The sequence below is a fragment of the Venturia canescens genome, chromosome 9 (assembly GCF_019457755.1).
Source record: "Venturia canescens isolate UGA chromosome 9, ASM1945775v1, whole genome shotgun sequence".
In the NCBI taxonomy this organism is placed as follows: Eukaryota; Metazoa; Arthropoda; class Insecta; order Hymenoptera; family Ichneumonidae; genus Venturia; species Venturia canescens.
The window spans coordinates 8,043,238-8,065,077 of NC_057429.1; the positions used below are offsets into that span (position 1 = coordinate 8,043,238).

Here is a 21,840-nt window from a genome sequence, read left to right on the forward strand (position 1 = left end):
CGAAGACCGTCGCGAAGGGACGAGTTATCAAGGACGAGTATTTAAGGGTTTTAGGCCAAAAGAGCTGAACTCCAACTCGATACTTTTACAACAAGTTAACAATAAGTTTATTTAAGAAGTTCCAAATTCGAGATTTTATTGCCTCGAGACCAATCGTTACAATTCTCGTCAAAGACTGTCGAATTTTGGGTTAGTCGATAATTTTATAGATTTGGGGGTTTTCCCCTTCTCGTGCGAATATAACCTAGATTTCCTTCTGGAAGTTTCGATGTTGACATCGAGGTTCGATGCGCTCGTTCGGGAGCATCGATATTTCACCATTCCTGCGTTTGCGCTGAGTGCTTAATTTGTTTTAATGAGTGCGATGTACGGGCACAACATTCGAATAAAAATTCAGTATGCAAAACTTAAATTTTTTTCGAATGTAAACTTCTTCTTGTATGTATTTGAACTGAAGTAAAAAAAGTTCATGTGTGGTTTTTGCCCCAAAAAAATTATAACTTAATTGTGTCCTTTTTCAACCTGCGGTCTGTATTGTGTGTGTACATTTTTTACTTTTTCTTAATGTTTTGGATGCCCGCCCCCGACCAGCAAAACCTCGACTTCGTCTCGGTTCTGCAAATGTCGGGCGGGCATCCTCCCCTCCCCGTTGCCCGCCACGCAGTCGGGGCGGGTTCACCTCACATGATCTATAAAATATATCATTAGTATCAGAATCATACATATATATTGTAACGTAACCTCCTCCTGAGCGACCGAATCGACTCGAACCCGAACATAACCTCAAAAAGGGGCATCGCGATGCGGCGCGATGTTTTGACCGAGCGCGTGCAACGACCGGTGAGACGCGTCACTGTTGGCCGGCGGCGGCCGTACTGGAGGGCAATACAAAGGCCCGATACAAGCGGCGGAGCGCGACAGTAGCGGCGCCGCGTATTAAAAACTCGAACTATTATATTTTTTTGTTTTGTTAATTAAAATTCAACGCAATTTCGTAAAATATTGTAACTAGGCTCAAATGAAGCGGAAAATTATAACGAATCGAAGAAAAATAAGGAAAAGATTATTTCTTCTAGAAAATTGTAATCAATTGTAATCATTCGAATCATATTAAAACAACTAACAATGTTAAAAAATGAAGAAAATTAAATAATAACGGATCAAATCGAAGTTTTTGTTATTGAAAATCGGAATAAGCAGAAAAACATAAAAAGCGGTAGTCCGCGCATCGTATGTTAGTCCGCGCAACCAACGGGCGAGCGTGAATCATGGCAACGGGCCAATAAGAGAAGGCGTTAGAAATAGATGCGCAGAACCGATCTGAAAATCGAAAATTCGGCGTTTGATAATTTTATGGTGGGGACACGGGTATAAGAAGCGCTGCGCGACTCATTCGGGAGGCAGTCCTTCCTCAAAATTCTGACTCGGAACAAAAAGGCTGACCCCAAACATTCTTCCTGATTTTGGCAAGCAATCTAACCTATCCTAATTTTTCCTGGATGCCTAGAATCTCGGAGCGATTCGGCGACGTTTCAATCCCAGAGTCCAGGGTCCGCACCTAACCTCTAAACTTTCCAAATTTCCGTTGCACGGGATCTCGGAGCGATTCGGTGACGTTTCAATCCCAGAGCCCGCGGACTGTAAATAACCTAACCTTGCAGATGCTCAGGATCTCGGAGCGATTCGGTGACGTTTCAATCCCAGAGCCTGGGGTTTGTTCCTTAAGGAGGCTCGGTCGCGAATGTCTGCGCAACAGAAAAAAATAATTTTTTAATATCTCATAGTTAGATTATCAATAATGACATGTGCGAAATTTCAGATGGGGTCATCGACCATTTAAGAACGAAAAAAATAGTGAAAGTTAGGATTTTTAACACGGGTCTTATGGAAGAATCACTCTCAAAACGCGTGTTCTAAGGGATATATATGCACTTACCCAACAGAAATAAACAAAAAAATAGAGTATTGTTCTCCAAATCGTAAGGATTCAGAATATATCAAAAAAGTTTGGAGTTATCGACCTAACTAAAAAGATATTGACTGTTAAAATGTCTACAAACTATGTTCTGGGACGTTTCGTGACGGTGAGACGATTCCGCAACGTCGCAGAAATCAAATGTTCAGCACAGCGCTGAAGCGCATGCGCGATATTTGAAGTATCGACTGTCTAACCTGAAATTTGTAAAAAAATACACGCACGTCCGGGCGTGTGTATACGCGTACATAGAGGTTAAAAAAACGAATTAATTGTATAAAAACGACAAGTTTTAACGATTAACACAATTTATATACTTATTTTCCAACAATAATAGATAATGTTATATATCACAGGTAATGAGACCGAAAAAAAATCGTAATAGATCGTTGAGTATTTCTGTTTTAAATCAAGTCATTTTTAGCTGTTGAATTATTTTCTCTATATTTCGACGTTGCCACTTTTTTGTGAGCAGGATCGTAACGTCAAACTGTACCTTTTTTCTGATCTTTTTTTATTGATGTGTGACTGATTATTTTTGTTTTAAATGATTAATAATCGTTTTATAATGCATTCTGCTAATGCAAATATGCGCATTAAAAAAAAAAACGGGGTGCCCCGTTCATGCACCCACAGAACCCGGCCCTACGCGACCGAGCTTCCTTAACTTAACCAATTTTTATTTCTTTTTGCTTGCTAGAATCAGGGATGATTTTTCTTGTAAATTGATTTGTAAATTTGTAAATTCTCTTTTTAAATTCAAAGTTGAAACTAATCGAGTCCGAGTCAAGCAAAACCAAGATTTCTGTAAATTTTGTAAATTTTAAATAATTAAAAAGGCCGCGGTACGAATTTGAGGTTATATCGCGTCAAACCTATAATAATTTCTTTTAATGTATAAAATCGAAACATTTTTGAATTATTGAAACTACTATTTTGAAAAGCGAGCGAAAAAACGTGTAAATTAAAAATTTGATCAATTCGAAAACGGCGAGCACAATCGAAATTCTCCCCATTTGTCGAACGCAATCAAAATAATAAATAAAAAAATCAATGATCCTGTAAAATCGATGAAAGTTGAATAAATCCGAATTGTTAAAATTGTCAAAATCGAAATTCCGCGTTCTCACGTTTCTTTCATACCTGCTCCTTTTAAAATTAAGGTAGCTCGAACCGACGCGTGGCGGCGTTCAGGCCAGGTCGGCAAGAGCGTTTCGTTACAATATATGTAGCTGCCAAAGCTCTATGATTTGAAAACAAATGAAAAAAGCCGAAAGTGACTTTTAACCTCGCAATCGAGTTAATTCTTTTAATCATTTTCTTTAATGTTACGAACTTTCCGTTACAGGCGTGGTGAAAAATCGTATACGCAACACGGGAGGGAAAAAGGCCATCTCAAACCGCGTGCAAAATGCCACCCGAGCCGAAGGCGAGTGTCCTTGTAAATTTATCTGCACGCGTTTTGAAATGGCCTACTTCCCTCCCTAGTAGCGTAATATACTATTGTCAGACTAGTCTGAAAGTCGTACAATCGAACATCGACCGCTCTGAACATTTGCTACAACCAGGCGATCTAGGCATTAATAGAATTCAGTGTACTTGTCCCAACCTTTTTTCCCTAGGGGAAATTTATGGTTTGATATCACGTCGTTTTTTTCGAAAGTTCCTTACTTATGTTTTGATGACTATATAATTTTAATTTAAATTTCTATGAATTATTTACGATTTACTGCATATAACGTTGGTTTCCACGAAAAAAGACCTATTTTTCGTCAAAATTGTGCTGGAAATATTTCGTTACAGGTCTGTCCTTGGACTTGCCGATTCGTTTCTTGTACTCGAATATGCTTTGTCAATTAGGAACCAAAGAGCACAGTGGAAAGCGGGTTGGAGGCCAGGATCAAGAGACTCGGTAGAGTCTCGGGACAAGTACATTGACAGCCCTGTCGTCTGCTGGCCCGAGGCTCGCCGAGTATACTTTCTCTGAATAAAACGATTCGCTGTGGTGGGGTTAAAACTGGCATGTAATTTTCTAAAATTGCAGAGCTCAGAAGATTTTTTATAAATCAAAAATTGGTTTGGAGACTATTTTTCAAAATCCCTTTCGAATGAGCACGAAACCAACACGATCAGTAGCGTGAATGCTGAGAAAAAACTTTGCACAGGCTCAAGATTATGCAAAAGTTACTAACACATTTATGGATTGCCGCCGAAGGTGAAACTTGACCGATTTCACCGCTGCTTCCCATTTCCCGCCCATATGAGGTGCGCCCGGGGGGTTGAAAACCCACTTTGTCCCGTCGTTGGTCAGTAACTGCGCCAGCTGTTGCGATTCCCGAGTCCCGCCGTTGAAAAGTCTCCGCAACTCTGCATCCACGCCTTGAAAATTCTTTCCGCAGTCACTGTACAGTGTATGCACATGACCCCGTCTCCCGGTGAAACGGCGGAATGCAGCGATGAATGTGTCAGTGGTGGCGTCAGTTACGACCTCGAGATGCATCGCCGAAGTGGTGAAGCAGACGAATATGCACAGCCAGCCTTTGTAATTCTTGTGCCCGCGCCCCCGCCAGCTCCTGAGAGAGACTGGCCCGGCGTAATCGACGCCGGTGAATAAGAAAGCCCGTGCTGGAGTGACCCGTGTTGAAGGCAGCTGGCCCATGAGTTGCTGTGCCCGATGCGCCCAAAAGCGCGCGCAATGCACGCATCGCATTATGAAGGAACGAACCGGGGCCCGACCTCCGATTATCCAGTACCGCTGGCGCAGAAACGCCAGAGTTGCCTGCGTTCCCCCGTATGGCGTGCGCGTGTGAGCGTCCGAGATGAGTAGACGCGTGAGTGGTGAGTCCCGCGGGAGGATGGCTGAATGTTTGCTCTCAGGTTGTAAGGCTGAGAGCTTCAACCGTCCCCCCACCCGGATGGTCCCGTGAAAATCAATAAACGCCGTAAGTCGTGTGAATGGATGCGACTTCGGAAGCGTTTGACCCGCCGAGAGAATCTTGAGCTCCGTCGCGAAGTAGGCCCCTTGAATTGCCTTGACCCAGTATTGTTGTGAGTGTTCCAGGTCGCCCGGTGTGAGGAGTGAGCCCGATGAATCCTGACCCGCACCTTTCAGGTTTGTAAGCGCCTTGAAAAGTAATGAAGTAATTCTCAACAGCCCGGTGAGGGAGGAATACCGATGAATGAGGTCGAAGACCGGTGAGGGTTGCGTTGAGACAGTGAGCGTAAGACCTGGCCGCTCTTCGAGCGCCGCTGAATCTGCCGTCCCGGGGAAATGAGTTGGCCAATGTGAGGATGATTTGACTAACCAGTGTGGCCCGTTCCACCATAATTGAAATTGCTCGAGCTGAGAGACGGTTAGTCCCCGTGAAGCACAATCCGCCGGATTGTCCCGCCCGGGAATGAATCTCCATTGACCCTGAGGAATGAGCTCTTGAATTGAGGATACCCGATTCCGAACGAAATCCTTCCATCGTGAAGGATGAGAGGTGATCCATGTAAGCGTGACTGTGGAGTCCGTCCACAGATATACCCGCGAATCCCGGAGTTGCAACGTATCCCGAACGTATTTCGCGAGTTTGGCGACCAATAACGCGGCGGCGAGCTCTAACCGCGGAATGGTGAGCCGTTTGATCGGCGCGACTTTCGTTTTCGAGCAGACCAGCGCGGTTCTGGTGCTCTTTCCTGGACCCGTAACCCGAACGTACACGACCGCACCCATTGCCAACTGTGAGGCGTCAGAGAACCCGTGAATCTCAACGGCGGAATCCGAGGTCATGTTGAGCCACCGCGGAACCGCGATGTTCCCGACGTGCGCCAGATCGTGACGAAATGTGACCCATGATTTCCCGACCTCCGTGGATACGGGGTCGTCCCAAGCGAGTTTTTCCAGCCACAATCGTTGTAGAAGGATTTTTGCCCGAATGACCACCGGTGAGAGGAACCCGAGGGGATCGTAGATCTGAGCAATTTCCGAGAGTATGACCCGTTTGGTAATGCTTTGCTCGCCCGTGTACGGAAGTGAGGTGAATTTGAAGACGTCCGGCCCCGGAAACCATGCGAGCCCGAGAACTTTTGTTTCGCACTCGTCGAATGAGCGTGAATCCTCTGGACTCGACCCGAACCCCAGATTTGTGAGTAAAGCCGGACTGTTGCTCTGCCATTTTGCCAGCGGGAAGCCGCCCGCCGTGCAAATCCCGATGAGATGTCGCGCCTGGGTGAGAAGTTCCGAAACTTGGTCAGCCCCCCCGTAAATATCGTCCACATATCGCCCCATTGTAAGAGGAGCGACTGCGGCCGGATATTTCTCCCCTTCGTCTGCTACCAGTTGGAGTAGCACCCGTACCGCGAGAAACGGAGCTGACCGTGTCCCGTAGATGACTGTAGTCAGGTGATAATGAGCCGTGTTCCCGTTTTCATCCACCCAAAGAATTCGTTGTAAATCCCAATCGTCCCGGTGAACCCGAATTTGCCGAAACATTTTGACTATGTCAGTCGCGAAAATGAATCGGTGGCGCCGTGCCCAAAGGAGAACATCCGAAATGTCCTTTTGTAATTTGGCGCCCGTGTGCATGAGATCGTTTAATGAGGTCCCGGAATCCGTGTTACATGACCCGTTGAACACTACCCGAAGTTTTGTCGTCAAGACCCCGTGATGAGGGAGATAATAGACCCGATCTCGACCGACTTCGTCGTCCCGCACCCGCGACATGTGCCCGAGGGACTCGTACTCCCCGAGAAATGTGTCGTAAAGTCCCTTGTAGTGAGAGTCCCGGTCGAGCTTTCGTACGAGCCGATTAAGGCAAGCGTGCGCCGTATGAAATGACTGACCGAGCTGGATTGTGGACGACCGAAGAGGCAACCGAACGATATATCGACCCGAATTGTCCCGAGAATGTGTAGCAACGAAGTGAGCCTCACATTCTTGCTCTTCCGTTGTGAGATCCGATCCGAACTGCACTGGCACCTCCTCTTGCACCCAGAATTGCGCGAGGAGGTCCTGGAGAGCCTGAAACCCGTGATCGACAGCGGCATGCTGCACCCAACCCGACGAATTGTGAGCTTCGTTGCAGGGCCCGAATATTGCCCACCCGAATATCGTATTTTGTGCGATGGGTTCCTCAGGAGACCCGCGTCGAATTTGAGAACGTACCAGTTTCCCGTATGCATCTGCGCCCAGTATGAGATCCACCGCATCCGGAACTGAGAAATCTGGATCCGCTAGAGGAATACCCTGTAAATGAGGCCAGTGGGGGTGCGAAATAGAGAATGAAGGCAGAGTTGGCATTAACTTGGGGATAATAAATGCTTTTATTAAGAGAGAATCCGTGGTGTGAATTGAGCGAAGTGTGCATGAGACCATCCCGCGAGTGTGACCCGATGAAATCCCGCCGATCCCGATGATTGAGATAGAGGAAGATTCCCGACGAAGTTTGAGCCGCTGAACGAGTTTGTCAGAGATGAGGGACAACTCGGACCCCGAGTCCAGCAGCATTCGTACCCGATGAGCAGCTCCGAAGTTGGTGATGAGAAGCGCCTGGCTCGTCGCCAAGAGCACCGCTGGTCGTGCACTTCCCGTAATCGCGCAAGTCAATGCCGCCGTATCTCATTGAGAAGTACCCGATGTTGACGCGCCTGCGTCCCCAGAGTTGGCCTGCTGGCCGCCCGATGTTGAGGGGGCTCCCGTACCCCTGGCTGCATCCCCGTATTTGGACCACCCGGTATGAATCATCGTGTGGTGCTTGCGCCCACACTCCTTGCATCGCGTAGCGATGTTGCACGCGTTGACGTTGTGCCGGCCCAAGCAGTTGAAGCACAGTTTGAGTCTCTGTACTTCGCCCCGACGCGCCTCTGGAGACAACTGCCTGAACTTGGGGCACACGGCAACGTAGTGCTTCTCCTGGCAGAAGGCACAAGCTTGTGAGGTTGTCCCGCCACCCGACGTGGCTGCATATACGCGAGAGGAAGTATTCCTCTGCGTGCTCTCCTTGCCCGGGCCCGATTTTGGGGTAGAGATAGTCCCGACGCCCGCTCCCTCCAATGCACGAGCTCGGTGACCCAGAAATTCCCGCAGTGTCGTGAATGACGGGGGAACTTTAGATTGCCCGGTCCTGAGCTCCCACGCCTCCCGAGTCTCAGGGTCGAGACGTCTGGCAATGAGGTACACAAGCACCCAGTCCCAATGCTCTATAGGAGCGCCCAACACCCGAAGTGAGTTGTACGACTCGGTGATGCTGTGTACGAGCGCGTGGAGATCCCGAGCCGAGCGAGGAGTGATCACCGCTGTTTTGAAGAGCGTGTCGAGATGAGAAGTGACCAAAACCCGATCGTTCTGGTAGCGCTCTGTAAGAGTCTCCCAGGCCGTTGAGAAGGAGTCCGCTTCGATCGCCATGCTGGCGGTCAGCTTCGCGGCTTCACCCGTGGTTGACGCCCGTAAGTAGTGCATCCGCTCGACATCTGAGAGAGCCCGATTATTGATGACGAGCTAAGTGAACAGATCCCGAAACGATATCCACTGAGTATACTCCCCGGAAAATGATGGTAGCTCGATTTTTGGCAGGTATGACCTGTCTCCCGTTGCCACGCTCGTATCGAGTGAGGGTGATCCCGCCCGTTCCCGATCGCGATGCTGAATCCCGTCCTTCAGCACTGCCACCTGCCCGGTGATGTCGCCAAAGAGCGTGAAGGCCCGAGAGTACGAGTCCTCCGTGAAGTATTCATCCTGGAGGAAGTCGTCCGTGCTGTTCTCCAGTATGGAGTCGTGCATGAGGCTGAATTTACCCCAAAGGTCCTTGGCATTTGAGAGAAACCCGTCGAGCTGGGCCACGGAAGTATTCCCGACGTCCACGGCATAAACCCGTTCGAATATGGCCCCCAACAGCCATATCCGCGCCGCTTGAGTCGCTGCCCGAAGAGCGACTGAGCCCGACGGCCGTTTGCCCGAATTTCCCGGTGAGTTGTCGCGTGACGAGCCCCGTTTGCCCTGCGACTCCGCGCCCGGAGACCGTTCCCGGCGAGTGGTGTCCGCTGGAAGGGGGGGAGCCAGCGATACCGACGATGGTACACCGGGTGACGCTCCCGAATCGTCTCCCTCCTCTACTTTCCCAATGTGAATTTCACTGTCGGACATCCCGCGTCACTCCCGTTGAACCCGGCTGAAATACGGAGAAACCCGGACACACGTATGAATAACCCGCACAATGCCCGCGAAAATGTCCCGAAAGATGCACCGTGCGGCCCGAAGGAACCGAGAAAAGTCACTATGAGCACCGTAAACTCGCGCCACGGAGCGCCGCGACCGAAAATTCAAGTCCCGGTAATGTGACGCTCTCCGTTGAGCCCGAACACCCGACACTGTTCGTTTAAAATGAGCTCGAAGAACCGAATTATCGTGCACCAAACAATGTTCTCCGCAAGTCAACGGAAGCGCACTTGAATTTTTCCGCGTGACCCAAAAAATCGTATGAGACTCACCAGTATGGCTGACGAAGCGGTTGAGAGTCCGAGTCGAACGCCGGTACCCGTGAGCGAGAGCGTCTCAAGATGGCCGCCGTGTGAGCGAAGCACGTGGAGCCCACTGCGACGCGCCGAGACCCGATGAAAAATGTCCAATTCCCGATGAAAAGTTCCAAAGTCCCGAACGAGTCCACTCAAAAAAACCACTTCACCCACTCTGTATCACTTTTGCACTGTGCCACCCACCAGATCCGGCTCGAAGAACCAAAATGTTGCGTGAAGGATCTGGTGTTGGTGGGGAGAAAATAAATGACACAATGCGTGGCGGGATAAAAGTGTAAAAAAGGTTTTATTGCTCGTAGAGTGACGTGGACAGTATGCCCACGATTGAAAGTACACCCGAACCGATGCAGATTACCCGAGTGAGAAGAGCCGGTCAACGTCGAACGAGGCTCGTTCGACGAAGCTACGAGGAGCGCTCGAAGCGTGCTTTCGCGTGCCCGATAGTTATCGTGAGAAATACCCGCAATCAATGAGAGAAAAGTCCGAATGAAGAAGCCAATTTGTTCCCGTGAATGTCCTGAAGGTATTGAGCGAAGTATTTTTGGTGAAACACCGTAATTACCGGAGAGATTTAGCCGAAAGTTAAACTCAAACGGAGAAGCACGTCAGCACGCTGAACGACCGGATCTAGACTAGTCAATCCATATGGAGATCGATGAAGACGCGCCGTGGGCATGCGCCACACGTCGCGTCGACCGCACCCGAATTGCTTGTCCAGTACGTGCTGACCCCCCGCGAGAGCGTGAGAACTAGAGCACGAAAAGCCCATTGTCTCACGTTTCCCGAATTCCCGAGCCCGCGAGCTAGCGACGCCCGCGGTGGGGCGAGCACTCGAGCCCGAGAGCGCTCGCCAGCACCGAAGCCTCGCTAATTCCCGAACACCGTGTCTGTACAGAACACCATCAAAGGCCTCTTGATGCCAGCTATAACCCATTTCTATGGAAGCTCGAGTCCCGGGATCCCGGCTACAGAAATAATGAGTTGTGATTGGTCAGGATACTCGCTGTACCGTTCCAGCGGAATAAAGTTTATGAATAAATACCTATATATACAATCCCATCAGTCAGCTGACAGCTTTTCATGTTATAATAATCGGATTTCCGACATTACGAAGTGCGGGGTGAAAAAAAAATATTTTTCATCTAATCAAGTGTTCAATCAAGAGACTCGGTAGAGTCTCGGGACAAGTGCATTGACAGCCCTGTCGTCTGCTGGCCTGAGGCTCTCGCCGAGACTATATTTTCTCTGAATAAAACGATTCGCGGTGTTGGGGGTAAAATTGGCATGTGACTTTCTTTAATTGCAAAGCTCATGACTTATGTACGGCTTTGAAAATTGAACTTTTAGCTAATTAAGAAGTTCTCGATCGAATGAGTCCAAAATCAGCATGCTCGGTGTCGTAATTTCTGAGAAAAAACTTTGCACGGGCTTAAGATTATGCAAAAGTTACTAACACATTCAGAATTTTACGTATCTGTATACGCGTACTCCAACCGCTACAAACATAGGCCTCTTGGCCCCCATGATCACCAATCCCTGGTGAGAGAAATTTTGTTGCAAGCAATGAAGAGTGAGAGAATTTTTGGGCCAATGACATTCAAGAAAAAGAGCAAGGAAGTTTGGCGGAAAGCTAAGGAGCTCGAGAGCTCGAAAGTACTCGAAAGTCACCAGCTGAAGTTTCACGTCATGTTGACATTTGGGGTTATGGTGTTATGAAGTGCGTGCGGGAAAATAAAAATAATTTTCACGTCATCTAACGAAGTGCATATTGATATTTATTTTGTTAAAACTTGTGGAATACTAAACCGTTATAAAAGCGGCCGCGTAAATGTAGACTGTGATCTGTGTGTGAAAATAAAAAATATTAAAAAATGCGCGATGCATATGTCAACGAAACTTTTCAAGATTTCATTATTTCGTTCGATTGGAAATAAGTGTCAACTGAGATAATCTTTCAATTAAACCAGAGTGCGCGGAATATTGTGCAGTGTAAATATAAAACCCGACGTGTTACTCGTGTAGTCCAAAAAATAAATGCACGATGATTTATAAGAAGTTGTTCAAGAAGTTGTTCGATCTATTCTCTGGAAACTTGCTTCAATAATGAGCAATTCATTACTAAAGGTTATAAAAATCATTACTAAAGGTTATAAAAAAAAACTATTTCAAACGTAATGAATAAAAAAAATGAATCTGTTAAATCTTGGTAATGTATGAAAAACATTTGGTTCAAAGGAACAAAAGGTTGTCAAATAAATGCAAAAGGGACGAGTACATCGGATGACGAATAAACAAAATTTTTAACATAATGGTATGTAAAAAAAATTACGAAACCAACTGTGTTTGAATAAAACAATTAAGAAAAGCTTTCACAAATCATGAAAAAACATTATATTAAAAAAAATAAAAATCTGGAATTATTTTGTAAAGGAAAAAAAAATTCAAATAGAACGTGAAAAATTCATTCTTACGGGAAGTATCCGGAACTTGAGAAAGTTCTAAAACTTGCTTCAAATGAGCAATTCATTACTAAAGGTTATAAAAAAACCATTTCAAACGTAATGAATAAAAAAAATGAATCTGCTAAATCCTGGTAATGTATGAAAAACGTTTGGTGTTCAAATGAACAAAACGTAGTCAAATAAATGCATGTGACGAGTACATCGGATGACGAATGAAAAAAATTAAAAATATAATGGTATGTAATAAAAATTGTGAAACCAACTGTAAATAATTTCAACAACACAATTAAGAAAAGCTTTCACAAATCGTGAAAAAAACATTATATTTAGAAGAAATACAAATCCGTAATTATATTGTAAAGGAAAAAAAAATTCAAATAGAACGTGAGAAATTCATTCCTACGGGAAGCATCCGGAACTTGAAAAAGTTCTAGTGAATCAAAAAGTTACCAAAAAATCGCATCAAAGGTAAAAGTCATTTGTTACTCTATGGTGACAGATACTTAGAAGAAAATCGATTCTTCTCAGACTTTCAGGATCCCTTGGTATTCACAATATTCGATGTCGATTTCGTGTCGGTACAAATTATGTTTAAATATGTGCTAAAAGTACTTGTCCGGCCCATCACTTTTCATTCAAATTGCTCATTCAAATAAAAATCAGGGCTCTTTTAGATCTGATGGATCATATGTATGCCTACAGAGGGAATTGAGAAAATTATCTCCAAGACATTTTAACTTAATTGCATTCAATTTTTCTGTAATATACAAGAGATATTATTGTGTATTGAAAATACCCTTCGGAAGATAAAAATTGATAAGCTTCCAAATTAACTCTCCAGTTTTTATTGAAATGACGGCAATTTTTACTTCACATTTCCTTCTTCAACCGAATTTTATTTGTTATAGCAACTAACCTATTCTATTACTGAAGATATTCAACTGATAATAAATCACATTTTAATAAATTTTCGAGAGGATTCGTCTGTATAATCTCGTTTTTTTTATTATCACATACACAATTGCACTTTGTTAAAATCAACATAAAAACATGAGTGAATTGTTGCGAAGAAATAGTTGCCGCCGAGCATATATGAGATGATGTTCGAATTCAAGTGGGCGTGTAACGGCAGCGTTAATACTAGTTCCATAAAAATAATACATTAATTAAGGTCTAGTTTGATTTTTATTTGAATGAGCAATTTGAATGAAAAGTGATGGGCCGGACAAGTACTTTTAGCACATATTTAAACATAATTTGTACCGACACGAAATCGACATCGAATATTGTGAACAATTCGAAAAAAATTTTACAAATCTTGAAAAAACATTATCTTTAAAAAAAAAGTAATCTGTATCTATTTTTCTAAGTGTCAAAAGAATCAAATAACAAGTAAAAAATAAAAAATCGAAAAATCGGTCTTGACATCATTTTGGAAACCGATGCCTCATTCTTCTTATTAGATTCGGACAGCTAAATCAACTGAAAAAAATTCCATCTAATTTACGTGCGGCATTAAAATTTATTATATTAATTCGAGGCCAAGTATTTTCTAATGAATTGAAAAAAGTTACCACTTGAATTACGTGCAGCATTAAAATTTATGATATCAATCGGTGGACAAGTATTTTATTAGTAACTCCAAATTTTGACATTATTAAATTCTTTTAAGAAGCTTTCAAATCCAAAAAAATCACATAAAAGCTAGTCATATGTTACTCTATGGTGGCAGAGACTTATAAGAAAATCGACTCTTCTCAGACTTTCAGGATCCTCTGGTATTATTCACAAAATTCGACGTCGATTGGATCGATACAAATTATGTTTAAATATGTGTTAAAAGTACTTGTCCGGCCCATCACTATTCATTCAATAAAGAATCAATCATAAAAAAACGAAATGGCACGGCAGAATCTCGTTAAAAGTTTGTTGAAATGCGATTCATTATTAATTTAATGTTCTTAATAATATTATAGGTTAGTTCTTATTCCGAATGGAACTCGTTCGCTGGAAGAATAAGTGGGAAGTAAAAATTGCCGTCATCGAATGTAAACTGCAGAGTTATTTTGGAAGCTTGAACATATACATTATGTACAATTTTTTTCATTTATCGATGCACAATAATATCCCTTCTATATTGCGGAATAATTTGTTTCCGTTTTTTATTAAATTAGTGCAATTAAGTAGAAATTACTTGAAGATAATTCTCTCAATTCCCTCTGCATGAATACTTGTGATCCATCAGTTCTAGACAAGCCCTGACTTTTATTTGGATAAACAATTTAAACGGAAAGTGATGGGCCGGACAAGTACTTTTAACACATATTTAAACATAATTTGTATCGATCCAATCGACGTCGAATTTTGTGAATAATACCAGAGGATCCTGAAAGTCTGAGAAGAGTCGATTTTCTTATAAGTCTCTGCCACCATAGAGTAACATATGACTAGCTTTTATGTGATTTTTTTGGATTTGAAAGCTTCTTAAAAGAATTTAATAATGTCAAAATTTGGAGTTACTAATAAAATACTTGTCCACCGATTGATATCATAAATTTTAATGCTGCACGTAATTCAAGTGGTAACTTTTTTCAATTCATTAGAAAATACTTGGCCTCGAATTAATATAATAAATTTTAATGCCGCACGTAAATTAGATGGAATTTTTTTCAGTTGATTTAGCTGTCCGAATCTAATAAGAAGAATGAGGCATCGGTTTCCAAAATGATGTCAAGACCGATTTTTCGATTTTTTATTTTTTACTTGTTATTTGATTCTTTTGACACTTAGAAAAATAGATACAGATTACTTTTTTTTTAAAGATAATGTTTTTTCAAGATTTGTAAAATTTTTTTCGAATTGTTCTGTATTTTTTTTTAAAGTTTTTTTTATGGGTGGAATTATCAGCAAACGAGGGACCATCAATGTACTTGTCCCAACCTTTTTTTTCCCTAGGGGAAGTTTATGGTTTGATATCACGTCTTTTTTCTCAAAAGATCCTTATTTATGTTCAGTTGACTGTAAGATTTTAGTTTAAATTTCTATGAATTGTTTATAATTTTTAGCGTATAACGTTGGTTTTCACGAAAAAAGACCTATTTTTCGTCGAAATTGTACTGAAAATATTTCGATAGAGGTTTAGTCTTGGACTTTTGTGATTTTTCTCCTTGTCTTCTAATATGTTTCGTCCATTGGGAACTCAAGAGCATGGAGCAATGCGTGTTGCGGGCCGAGATATGATTTTCGGTTGATAACGTTCGGAAAAAGAAAGGAAAAGAGGAAAGATAGATCAAATTCAAGACACAACAAATCCAACAGAATTGGCCCTTTTTAAATGTTGCTTTTGCATTCTGAATCTAGACATTTTCGTGTCATTCAAAACGTGTCCCTGACGAAATATATTTCCAAAGTTTGCAAGTGGCCGCTGAGATCCAATTATCCAGTTTGATAGTTGCTGAAAAAAGGCACCCGGAAACATTTATTATGTCAGAACTCAAAGAAGCAAAAAAAACTGAGCGTACTTAATTCAACAGAGCAACCGAATTCAAAGACGTTTAAGGTATCTGCATTTGTTTTGGCGAAAAACAATTTCAGGAGAATTCATTAATGAATTTAAAAGTTTAAAAACTCAGAATGAAATAGAAAACGGAAAATTTAGGAATTTAGAGAAGCTGAAGACGTTTGTGATGAATTTTTGAGATTACATGTTACGGTTGGAGTAAAGAATTTAAATGATTGGCACACATGCTGCGACACAAAAATATGAAAGTTTGGAGGTATTCGCTTCATACCGCAGTAATACAAACTTCAATAGTATTTAAAAAGAAATACTTTAAAACTTACTAAACCAAGTTCTATTACTCATTCTCATAATCAAAGATAGGGGGTGATACTTAACACACATATTTATGCACAGAAATTTCAGAGTTCGCAGGTATCTGCTGCGATTCAATGTATCTGCGCAATAAATTTTGAAGACAGCAATTTAAAATCTATCCATAAATGAGCAGCTGAAGACTTCTGTGATGAGTGTTTACTTCATATATATGTTACAGTTAGTTTTAAAAAGTAAAATGCGTGACACAGTATATCAATTTTAGAATTCGCAGATTTTTGCTGTATTTCAATAATCCAAATCTATAGTATTATAGAGAGAAGTTGGTAAAAGTCATGATGTTATGTTGAAATTACATAGCGAACATTGGATTCAGAAATTCTGTATGTTCCCATGGATGTTAGCAGGCATTATATTTGATCGCATCCAAAACTGAGCAACTGTAGACTTAGCGTAATGAATCTTTTCACTAATAATTCCACATTTGTAGTTTGCAAAGTGAGAATACTCAATATTACCATAATTAAAGATAGGAGGTGATACTTAGCACATATATTTATCCACAGAAATTTTAAAGTTCGCAGCTATCTGCTGCAATTCAATGTATCTGCGCAATGAGTTTGGAAAACAGCAATTTCAAATCAAATTTCAAAGCATAAATGAGCAACTGAAGACTTTTCTAATGAATTTTTCACTTCATATTTATGTTGCAGTGAGAGTCAAAAAGTAAAATGAATGGCAAAGTATATAAATTTTATAGTTTGCAGATTTTTGCTGTATTTCAATGATCCAAATCTATATAGTATTATAGTGAAAAGTTGTTCAAAGTCATGATGTTCCATTAAAATGACATAGCGCATATAACATTTAGAAATTCTGTAGGTTTCCATGATGTTGGCAGGCATTATACTCAATCGCATCCAAAACTGAGCAACTGTAGACTTATCGTAATGAATGTTTTCACCAATAATTCCCCATTTGCAGTTTGCAGAATAGGAATACTCAACATACGAGTTATTTCATAAGTATTGTTGTCAAAATTTGTGTTTGCCTACCGCATTCCGAAGATTCAACTTTTCATACTATCAGCAAAAAAAACATCCAAAGACTTTTTGGAACAAGTTTCAAAATTTATTACTCGACAGACCAGGTGGAAAAAGTATAACTGCACTTATATCAACACCAGAAACTGTTTTGAGAATCAGATATACAAAATGTGCGATTGATGATCATAGTCGGAAACCACTTGAATTACGTTACCACAATCAGCATGAAGAAATATTAGACAATCATAGGACACATATTAGGAAACCAATTAATAATATGTATCCATCCGCTGCAAACCGATGGAGTCAAAACAAGGATCGGATAGAGCAGAGCCAAACTCAATAGGAAGCAAAATATGGGAATATTCAAAAATAATGATGACACAAGAAATAAATTAGAAAACATTTATTCAATTGAAGTTTCTAACATCATACTAACAGTTCCGTGTGTTTTTGTTTTATTAATTATTTATCAACCATGTCATTTCAGATCAAAAAGAAAATTTGAGGTTATAGGTTGACACACGTTTTTCCTCACAACTTTGAACTTTTAGAACTCTTTTCGATTAACTGATTTGACTTAGAAAGTTTATATTATTTACCAACTATACGGACGTTCGTTACATTTGTCGCGCCTTCGTAACGTCAAACGCCGGCTGATTCGTTAACACACAACTATCAAAGCGAACTCGTATACATAATCTAATTACACACATGACATATAACCATGCTTTAACTGACGATATATTTACACTGGACAATATCCCTCGCACACTGGTTCAATTGAAGGAATTAATACTTATTTCCAATCGAACGAAACAATAAAATCTGCATCACCCAAAAACACACGGATCACAGACTAGATTTACGCGGCCGCTTTTATACCGGTTTAATTCACTAAAAGACCGGTTTTCTTAATATTATGACACCACATCACTATTTTTACTAAAATAATAAATATTATGCACTCTACTAAACAACAAACATTTTTTAAAATTGAATTTAGACCGCACTTTATTATGTCGAAACTACGTTTGTTCATGATGCTATCAAAAACTGACAGATGGTTGTACATATATACGTTGACGAAGTCTGAGCGTGGTTACGTTCATGGAGTGTGACCGTGGATACGTTTATGGAGTTTAAACGTGGTCTGTCAGATGGAGTGAGCCAATCAGAATGCGTTGAGATACAACTCTACTACCACTAACTCACGTCAAAACGCGTATACGTATACGTCGAACTCGTAATGTGTCAGTAACTTTTGCATAATCTTGAGCCCGTGCAAAGTTTTTTCTCAACAATTACGCCACCGATCATGCTCATTTTGGGCGGAATCGAAAGAGAATTTATTAATTAATCTCCAGTTCAATTTTCAAAGTCTCAGATGACTTATGAGTTTCGTATTTGAATAATATGACATGCCAATTTTACCCCCACCACGGCGAATCGTTTTATTCAGAGAAAGTATACTCGGCGAGAGCCTCAGGCCAGCAGACGACAGAGCTGTCAATGTACTTGTCCCGAGACTCTACCGAGTCTCTTGAACCAATTTTCACTAACCATTTTCATTTATTAATTAGAGTCCGCACACAACAGCACTTTGGGGATCATAACCTCACCTGTCAAAATGACGTTCAGTATGAAAACAAGTCTCGGGTGGTTTCGGATGTGCGTATCGATGTATTGATATCTTATAACCTATATTCACAAATGATATAAATGATAAACTTATTTTCAGTCAAACGAATTAATGAAATCTTAAAAAGTTTCGTTGACATGCACCGCGTATTTTTTTATTTTATTCTTTTTCACACACCAGACTACATTTACGCGCCTGCTTTTATACGGGTTTAGTTTAGCATTCCACAGGTTTTAGTACTATGCACTTCGTTAGATGACGAAAGTTTTTTTTATATATTCCACACAGTGTTAGACGGCCTAAAATGGCGAACAGGCATTCTGTATAATGCATATATAGATATACAGAATGCCGGTTCGCTATTTTAGGCCTTCTAACACTTGAGCCTCACCCGCGGTCGGCCTAGCAGCTGAAGGAGCCGACATCGTTGAGCCAATCAGAATGCGTAGAGGCAACAACTCTACTACCACTAACTACGTCAAAACGCGTATACGTATACGTCGAACTCGTGATGTGTCAGTAACTTTTGCATAATCTTGAGCCCGTGCAAAGTTTTTTCTCAGCAATTACGCCACCGATCGTGTTGATTTTGGGCGCAATCTAAAGAGAATTTCTTAATTAGCTGAAAGTTCGATTTTCAAAGCCTCAGATGACTCATAACTTCGGTAATTCAAAAAAATCACTTGCCAATTTTACCCCCACCACGGCGAATCGTTTTATTCAGAGAAAGTATACACTCGGCGAGAGCCTCGGGCCAGCAGACGACAGGGCTGTCAATGTACTTGTCCCGAGACTCTACCGAGTCTCTTGATACTGTTACGTCCTCGGGTTCAACCCCGTAAACGAATTTTATTTTTTTTGGGGATTTTTAAAAAATTACTTGTTATATTAATACCACGGGAGTACTATAAAAATAATGTTTCGCAGCGATAGCGAAAACGCAAGACCGTTCCAAAATGAAGTTTCTCACGGTAACGGGAGAGTTCCGAGCCGACCTGTATAAGTCAAAGTTGCACGAATACCTTCCCATAGTTTCTGATTACGCGAAGCAAACGTCTGCCGAGAGGCGACGCGAATCTCTTATCTCCATCCGGGCGTCCGAGCTCGCTTCGGTTTAGTCTAGAGCGACGCACGTGGAGTTCCTACCGATATTTTTCGCACTGCTAGCATCCGGTCTACGTGCATGGTCGGCCCTATAGCTCCAGTTACCGTGAGACACTTAGCGAAAGATTAATGCCTGGACCCCCTCCATTCGCGAATCGGAGGAGTCGAAAAGTGTCAGGGAGTCAGCCAGTCTTCGATCTTCACTCACCCGCTTCGCTCACTCAATTTTTTCGGAGTATATTCGTGTCCGAGCGAATTCATTTTTAATCGCGTCGGTTGTGGTCATAACTCTCGAGCTTCGCGAAGCGCGTGTGTTTGAGTGTCGGTACCGGCTCAAATCTGCCTTACTTTGTTTTTCCATAATTTTGTATTTCCAAATAAAATCCTAGCAACCTGCATATCGCGTTCGCGAGTGTCACTTTCAGAATCAAGTGTTTCGATTCTGTAAAAGTTTGTGCGCCACGAGAAAAATCCAGTTCACCCCTTTTGCCTTCGAATATTCGAGTAAGTCCACTCTATTAAATTAAACCATCTAATAATTCAAGAGTCGGCACATTGATCCGTATTGACTCAATTTATCCAAACAAACTTAAGTTTCACCATCTTTTACAATTAATTCAAATTTAAAAATCTCAAGGTTGCGTTTATTTCGTTAATTCGAATTCCAAACCACAAGCTTGCTTTAACAGTTCGAATCGGTAACTGTGATCTTGGGTTTGTTTCGTTGATTCGAAACTCAAACTTCAGGTTCACATAGTTTCCACGATTTTGTATTTTAACTTATTTTTGTCAATTCAACATTTAAATTTCGATCACAACTTGAAATCATTTCAGCGATTCAAATTTAATCCCGCGTTTTCTTTATTTTTGAATCACCCCACGTGAATCCAAGAATTCGAGCCCAAATAATCTTATTTCGAAAATTTAAATTTACCTTCAAAATTTCAATAATTTACAAATCAATCTCGAATAGTCCCGTTTTAACCAATTCAATTAATTAACCAATCAACCAAATCCAGTTAATTAATCAATCAATCAATTCAATTCAATTTTATTAAATTTAAATTTAGACTCATCCGATAAATTATTAGTGTGTCTCCCCACTACGGAAATTCTTGTGCGCATAAACTCCGGAAACTCTGTTTTGTTCGACTCGTCAAGCGAATACGGACCGCGATACGCGTTCCCGGTATTCGGGTTGCTTCGATTCGCGCGTTTCGAGAAAACCTCTCGAGCAAGTTTGCCAAAAATTCGCCGCGTACACCTATTGTAAAAATCGTATTTTTCTTCGCGTTTTAATTAAGTTACAACGGTTCGTCCGCCGTCCTGTAATTTCGAACTCTTTACTAAATAAAAGGGAACGAGCGTATTTCTTTTCGTCAAACTCGAATCATCTGTTTATTTCTCATTTACCCAGAACTCTGAAAATAATAAGCTCTTCAAAACTCAAATCCGTAAATCTGGAACGACCATCGAAACCATCCGTCAAGATTATTTCTCGAATCACTCTTCATTGCAAAATATACGTGATCAGCAAGGAGTACCCAACCGGGCGTCTTTTGAGCCCGAACATCGAGGGCACGCCCAAATTGTATCGTGCTGTGTCACCAGTCTCTTCGGAGGCGTCAACAATAATCAGGGTTCGCACTCCCGAACCCCCTGAAATCGAGACTCCCCCGGACACTCCGTAAGTCGCTTTACACCCTAAACGCTTCACCGCTACGAGGAAAAGGTAAGTGCTCGCTACTTCGCCATTTAATTTATTTCGCCTTTTCCAACCCTATCGCCAACGCAGATCGGCAGCGCAAGCGGTTCCAATCCCGGAGGGGAAAACCCCCTTCCAAACACAGGGACCTCGAATAAACCGTTACTTGGGTCAATTCGCCATTTGGTCGATTCTTAGTCTATCCGTTTCTGGTGGACACAAACCCGCGACGTAACAGGTTTTCATTGTTGGTGGCAGCGGTGGGATACATTGCGTTGTCAATTTGCGTTCATCCCGAAAGATTTGAATTCGCTTGAACTTAACTGAATAAACTCGTAATTTTTCTTTCCTCCGACTAAAATTCACTTAGAATTATTACCAAAATGGCTCTCCCACTTTCGGCCGACGAGCTCAAATCTTTGTCCGAACAATTAGCCCGTAAAGAACAAGAACAACTGGCTAAAGAGGAATTACTCGCGAAAAGAGAACAAAGAATCACTAGAACGGAAGCACTTTTAGATGAACAAAGAGAAGACGTAGCTGACCAATTCCAGAG

At 42.0% G+C, this 21,840-nt stretch overlaps 2 protein-coding genes across 2 annotated transcripts; both read right to left on the reverse strand.

Annotated features, from left to right (window-relative positions):
• Positions 1–4,905: 4,905 nt before the first annotated feature.
• LOC122416558 (uncharacterized) lies at positions 4,906–7,581 on the reverse strand. The gene is made up of 3 exons (XM_043429626.1): positions 7,450–7,581; positions 5,584–7,205; positions 4,906–5,479 (listed from the first exon to the last, which is right to left on the reverse strand). The coding sequence occupies exons 1-3, from the start codon at positions 7,579–7,581 to the stop codon at positions 4,906–4,908; spliced, it is 2,328 nt and encodes a 775-aa protein (XP_043285561.1).
• On the reverse strand, positions 7,578–9,101 carry LOC122416559 (uncharacterized). The gene is made up of 2 exons (XM_043429627.1): positions 8,553–9,101; positions 7,578–8,456 (listed from the first exon to the last, which is right to left on the reverse strand). Exons 1-2 carry the CDS (start codon positions 9,099–9,101, stop codon positions 7,578–7,580), a joined length of 1,428 nt encoding a protein of 475 aa, XP_043285562.1.
• Positions 9,102–21,840: the final 12,739 nt, after the last annotated feature.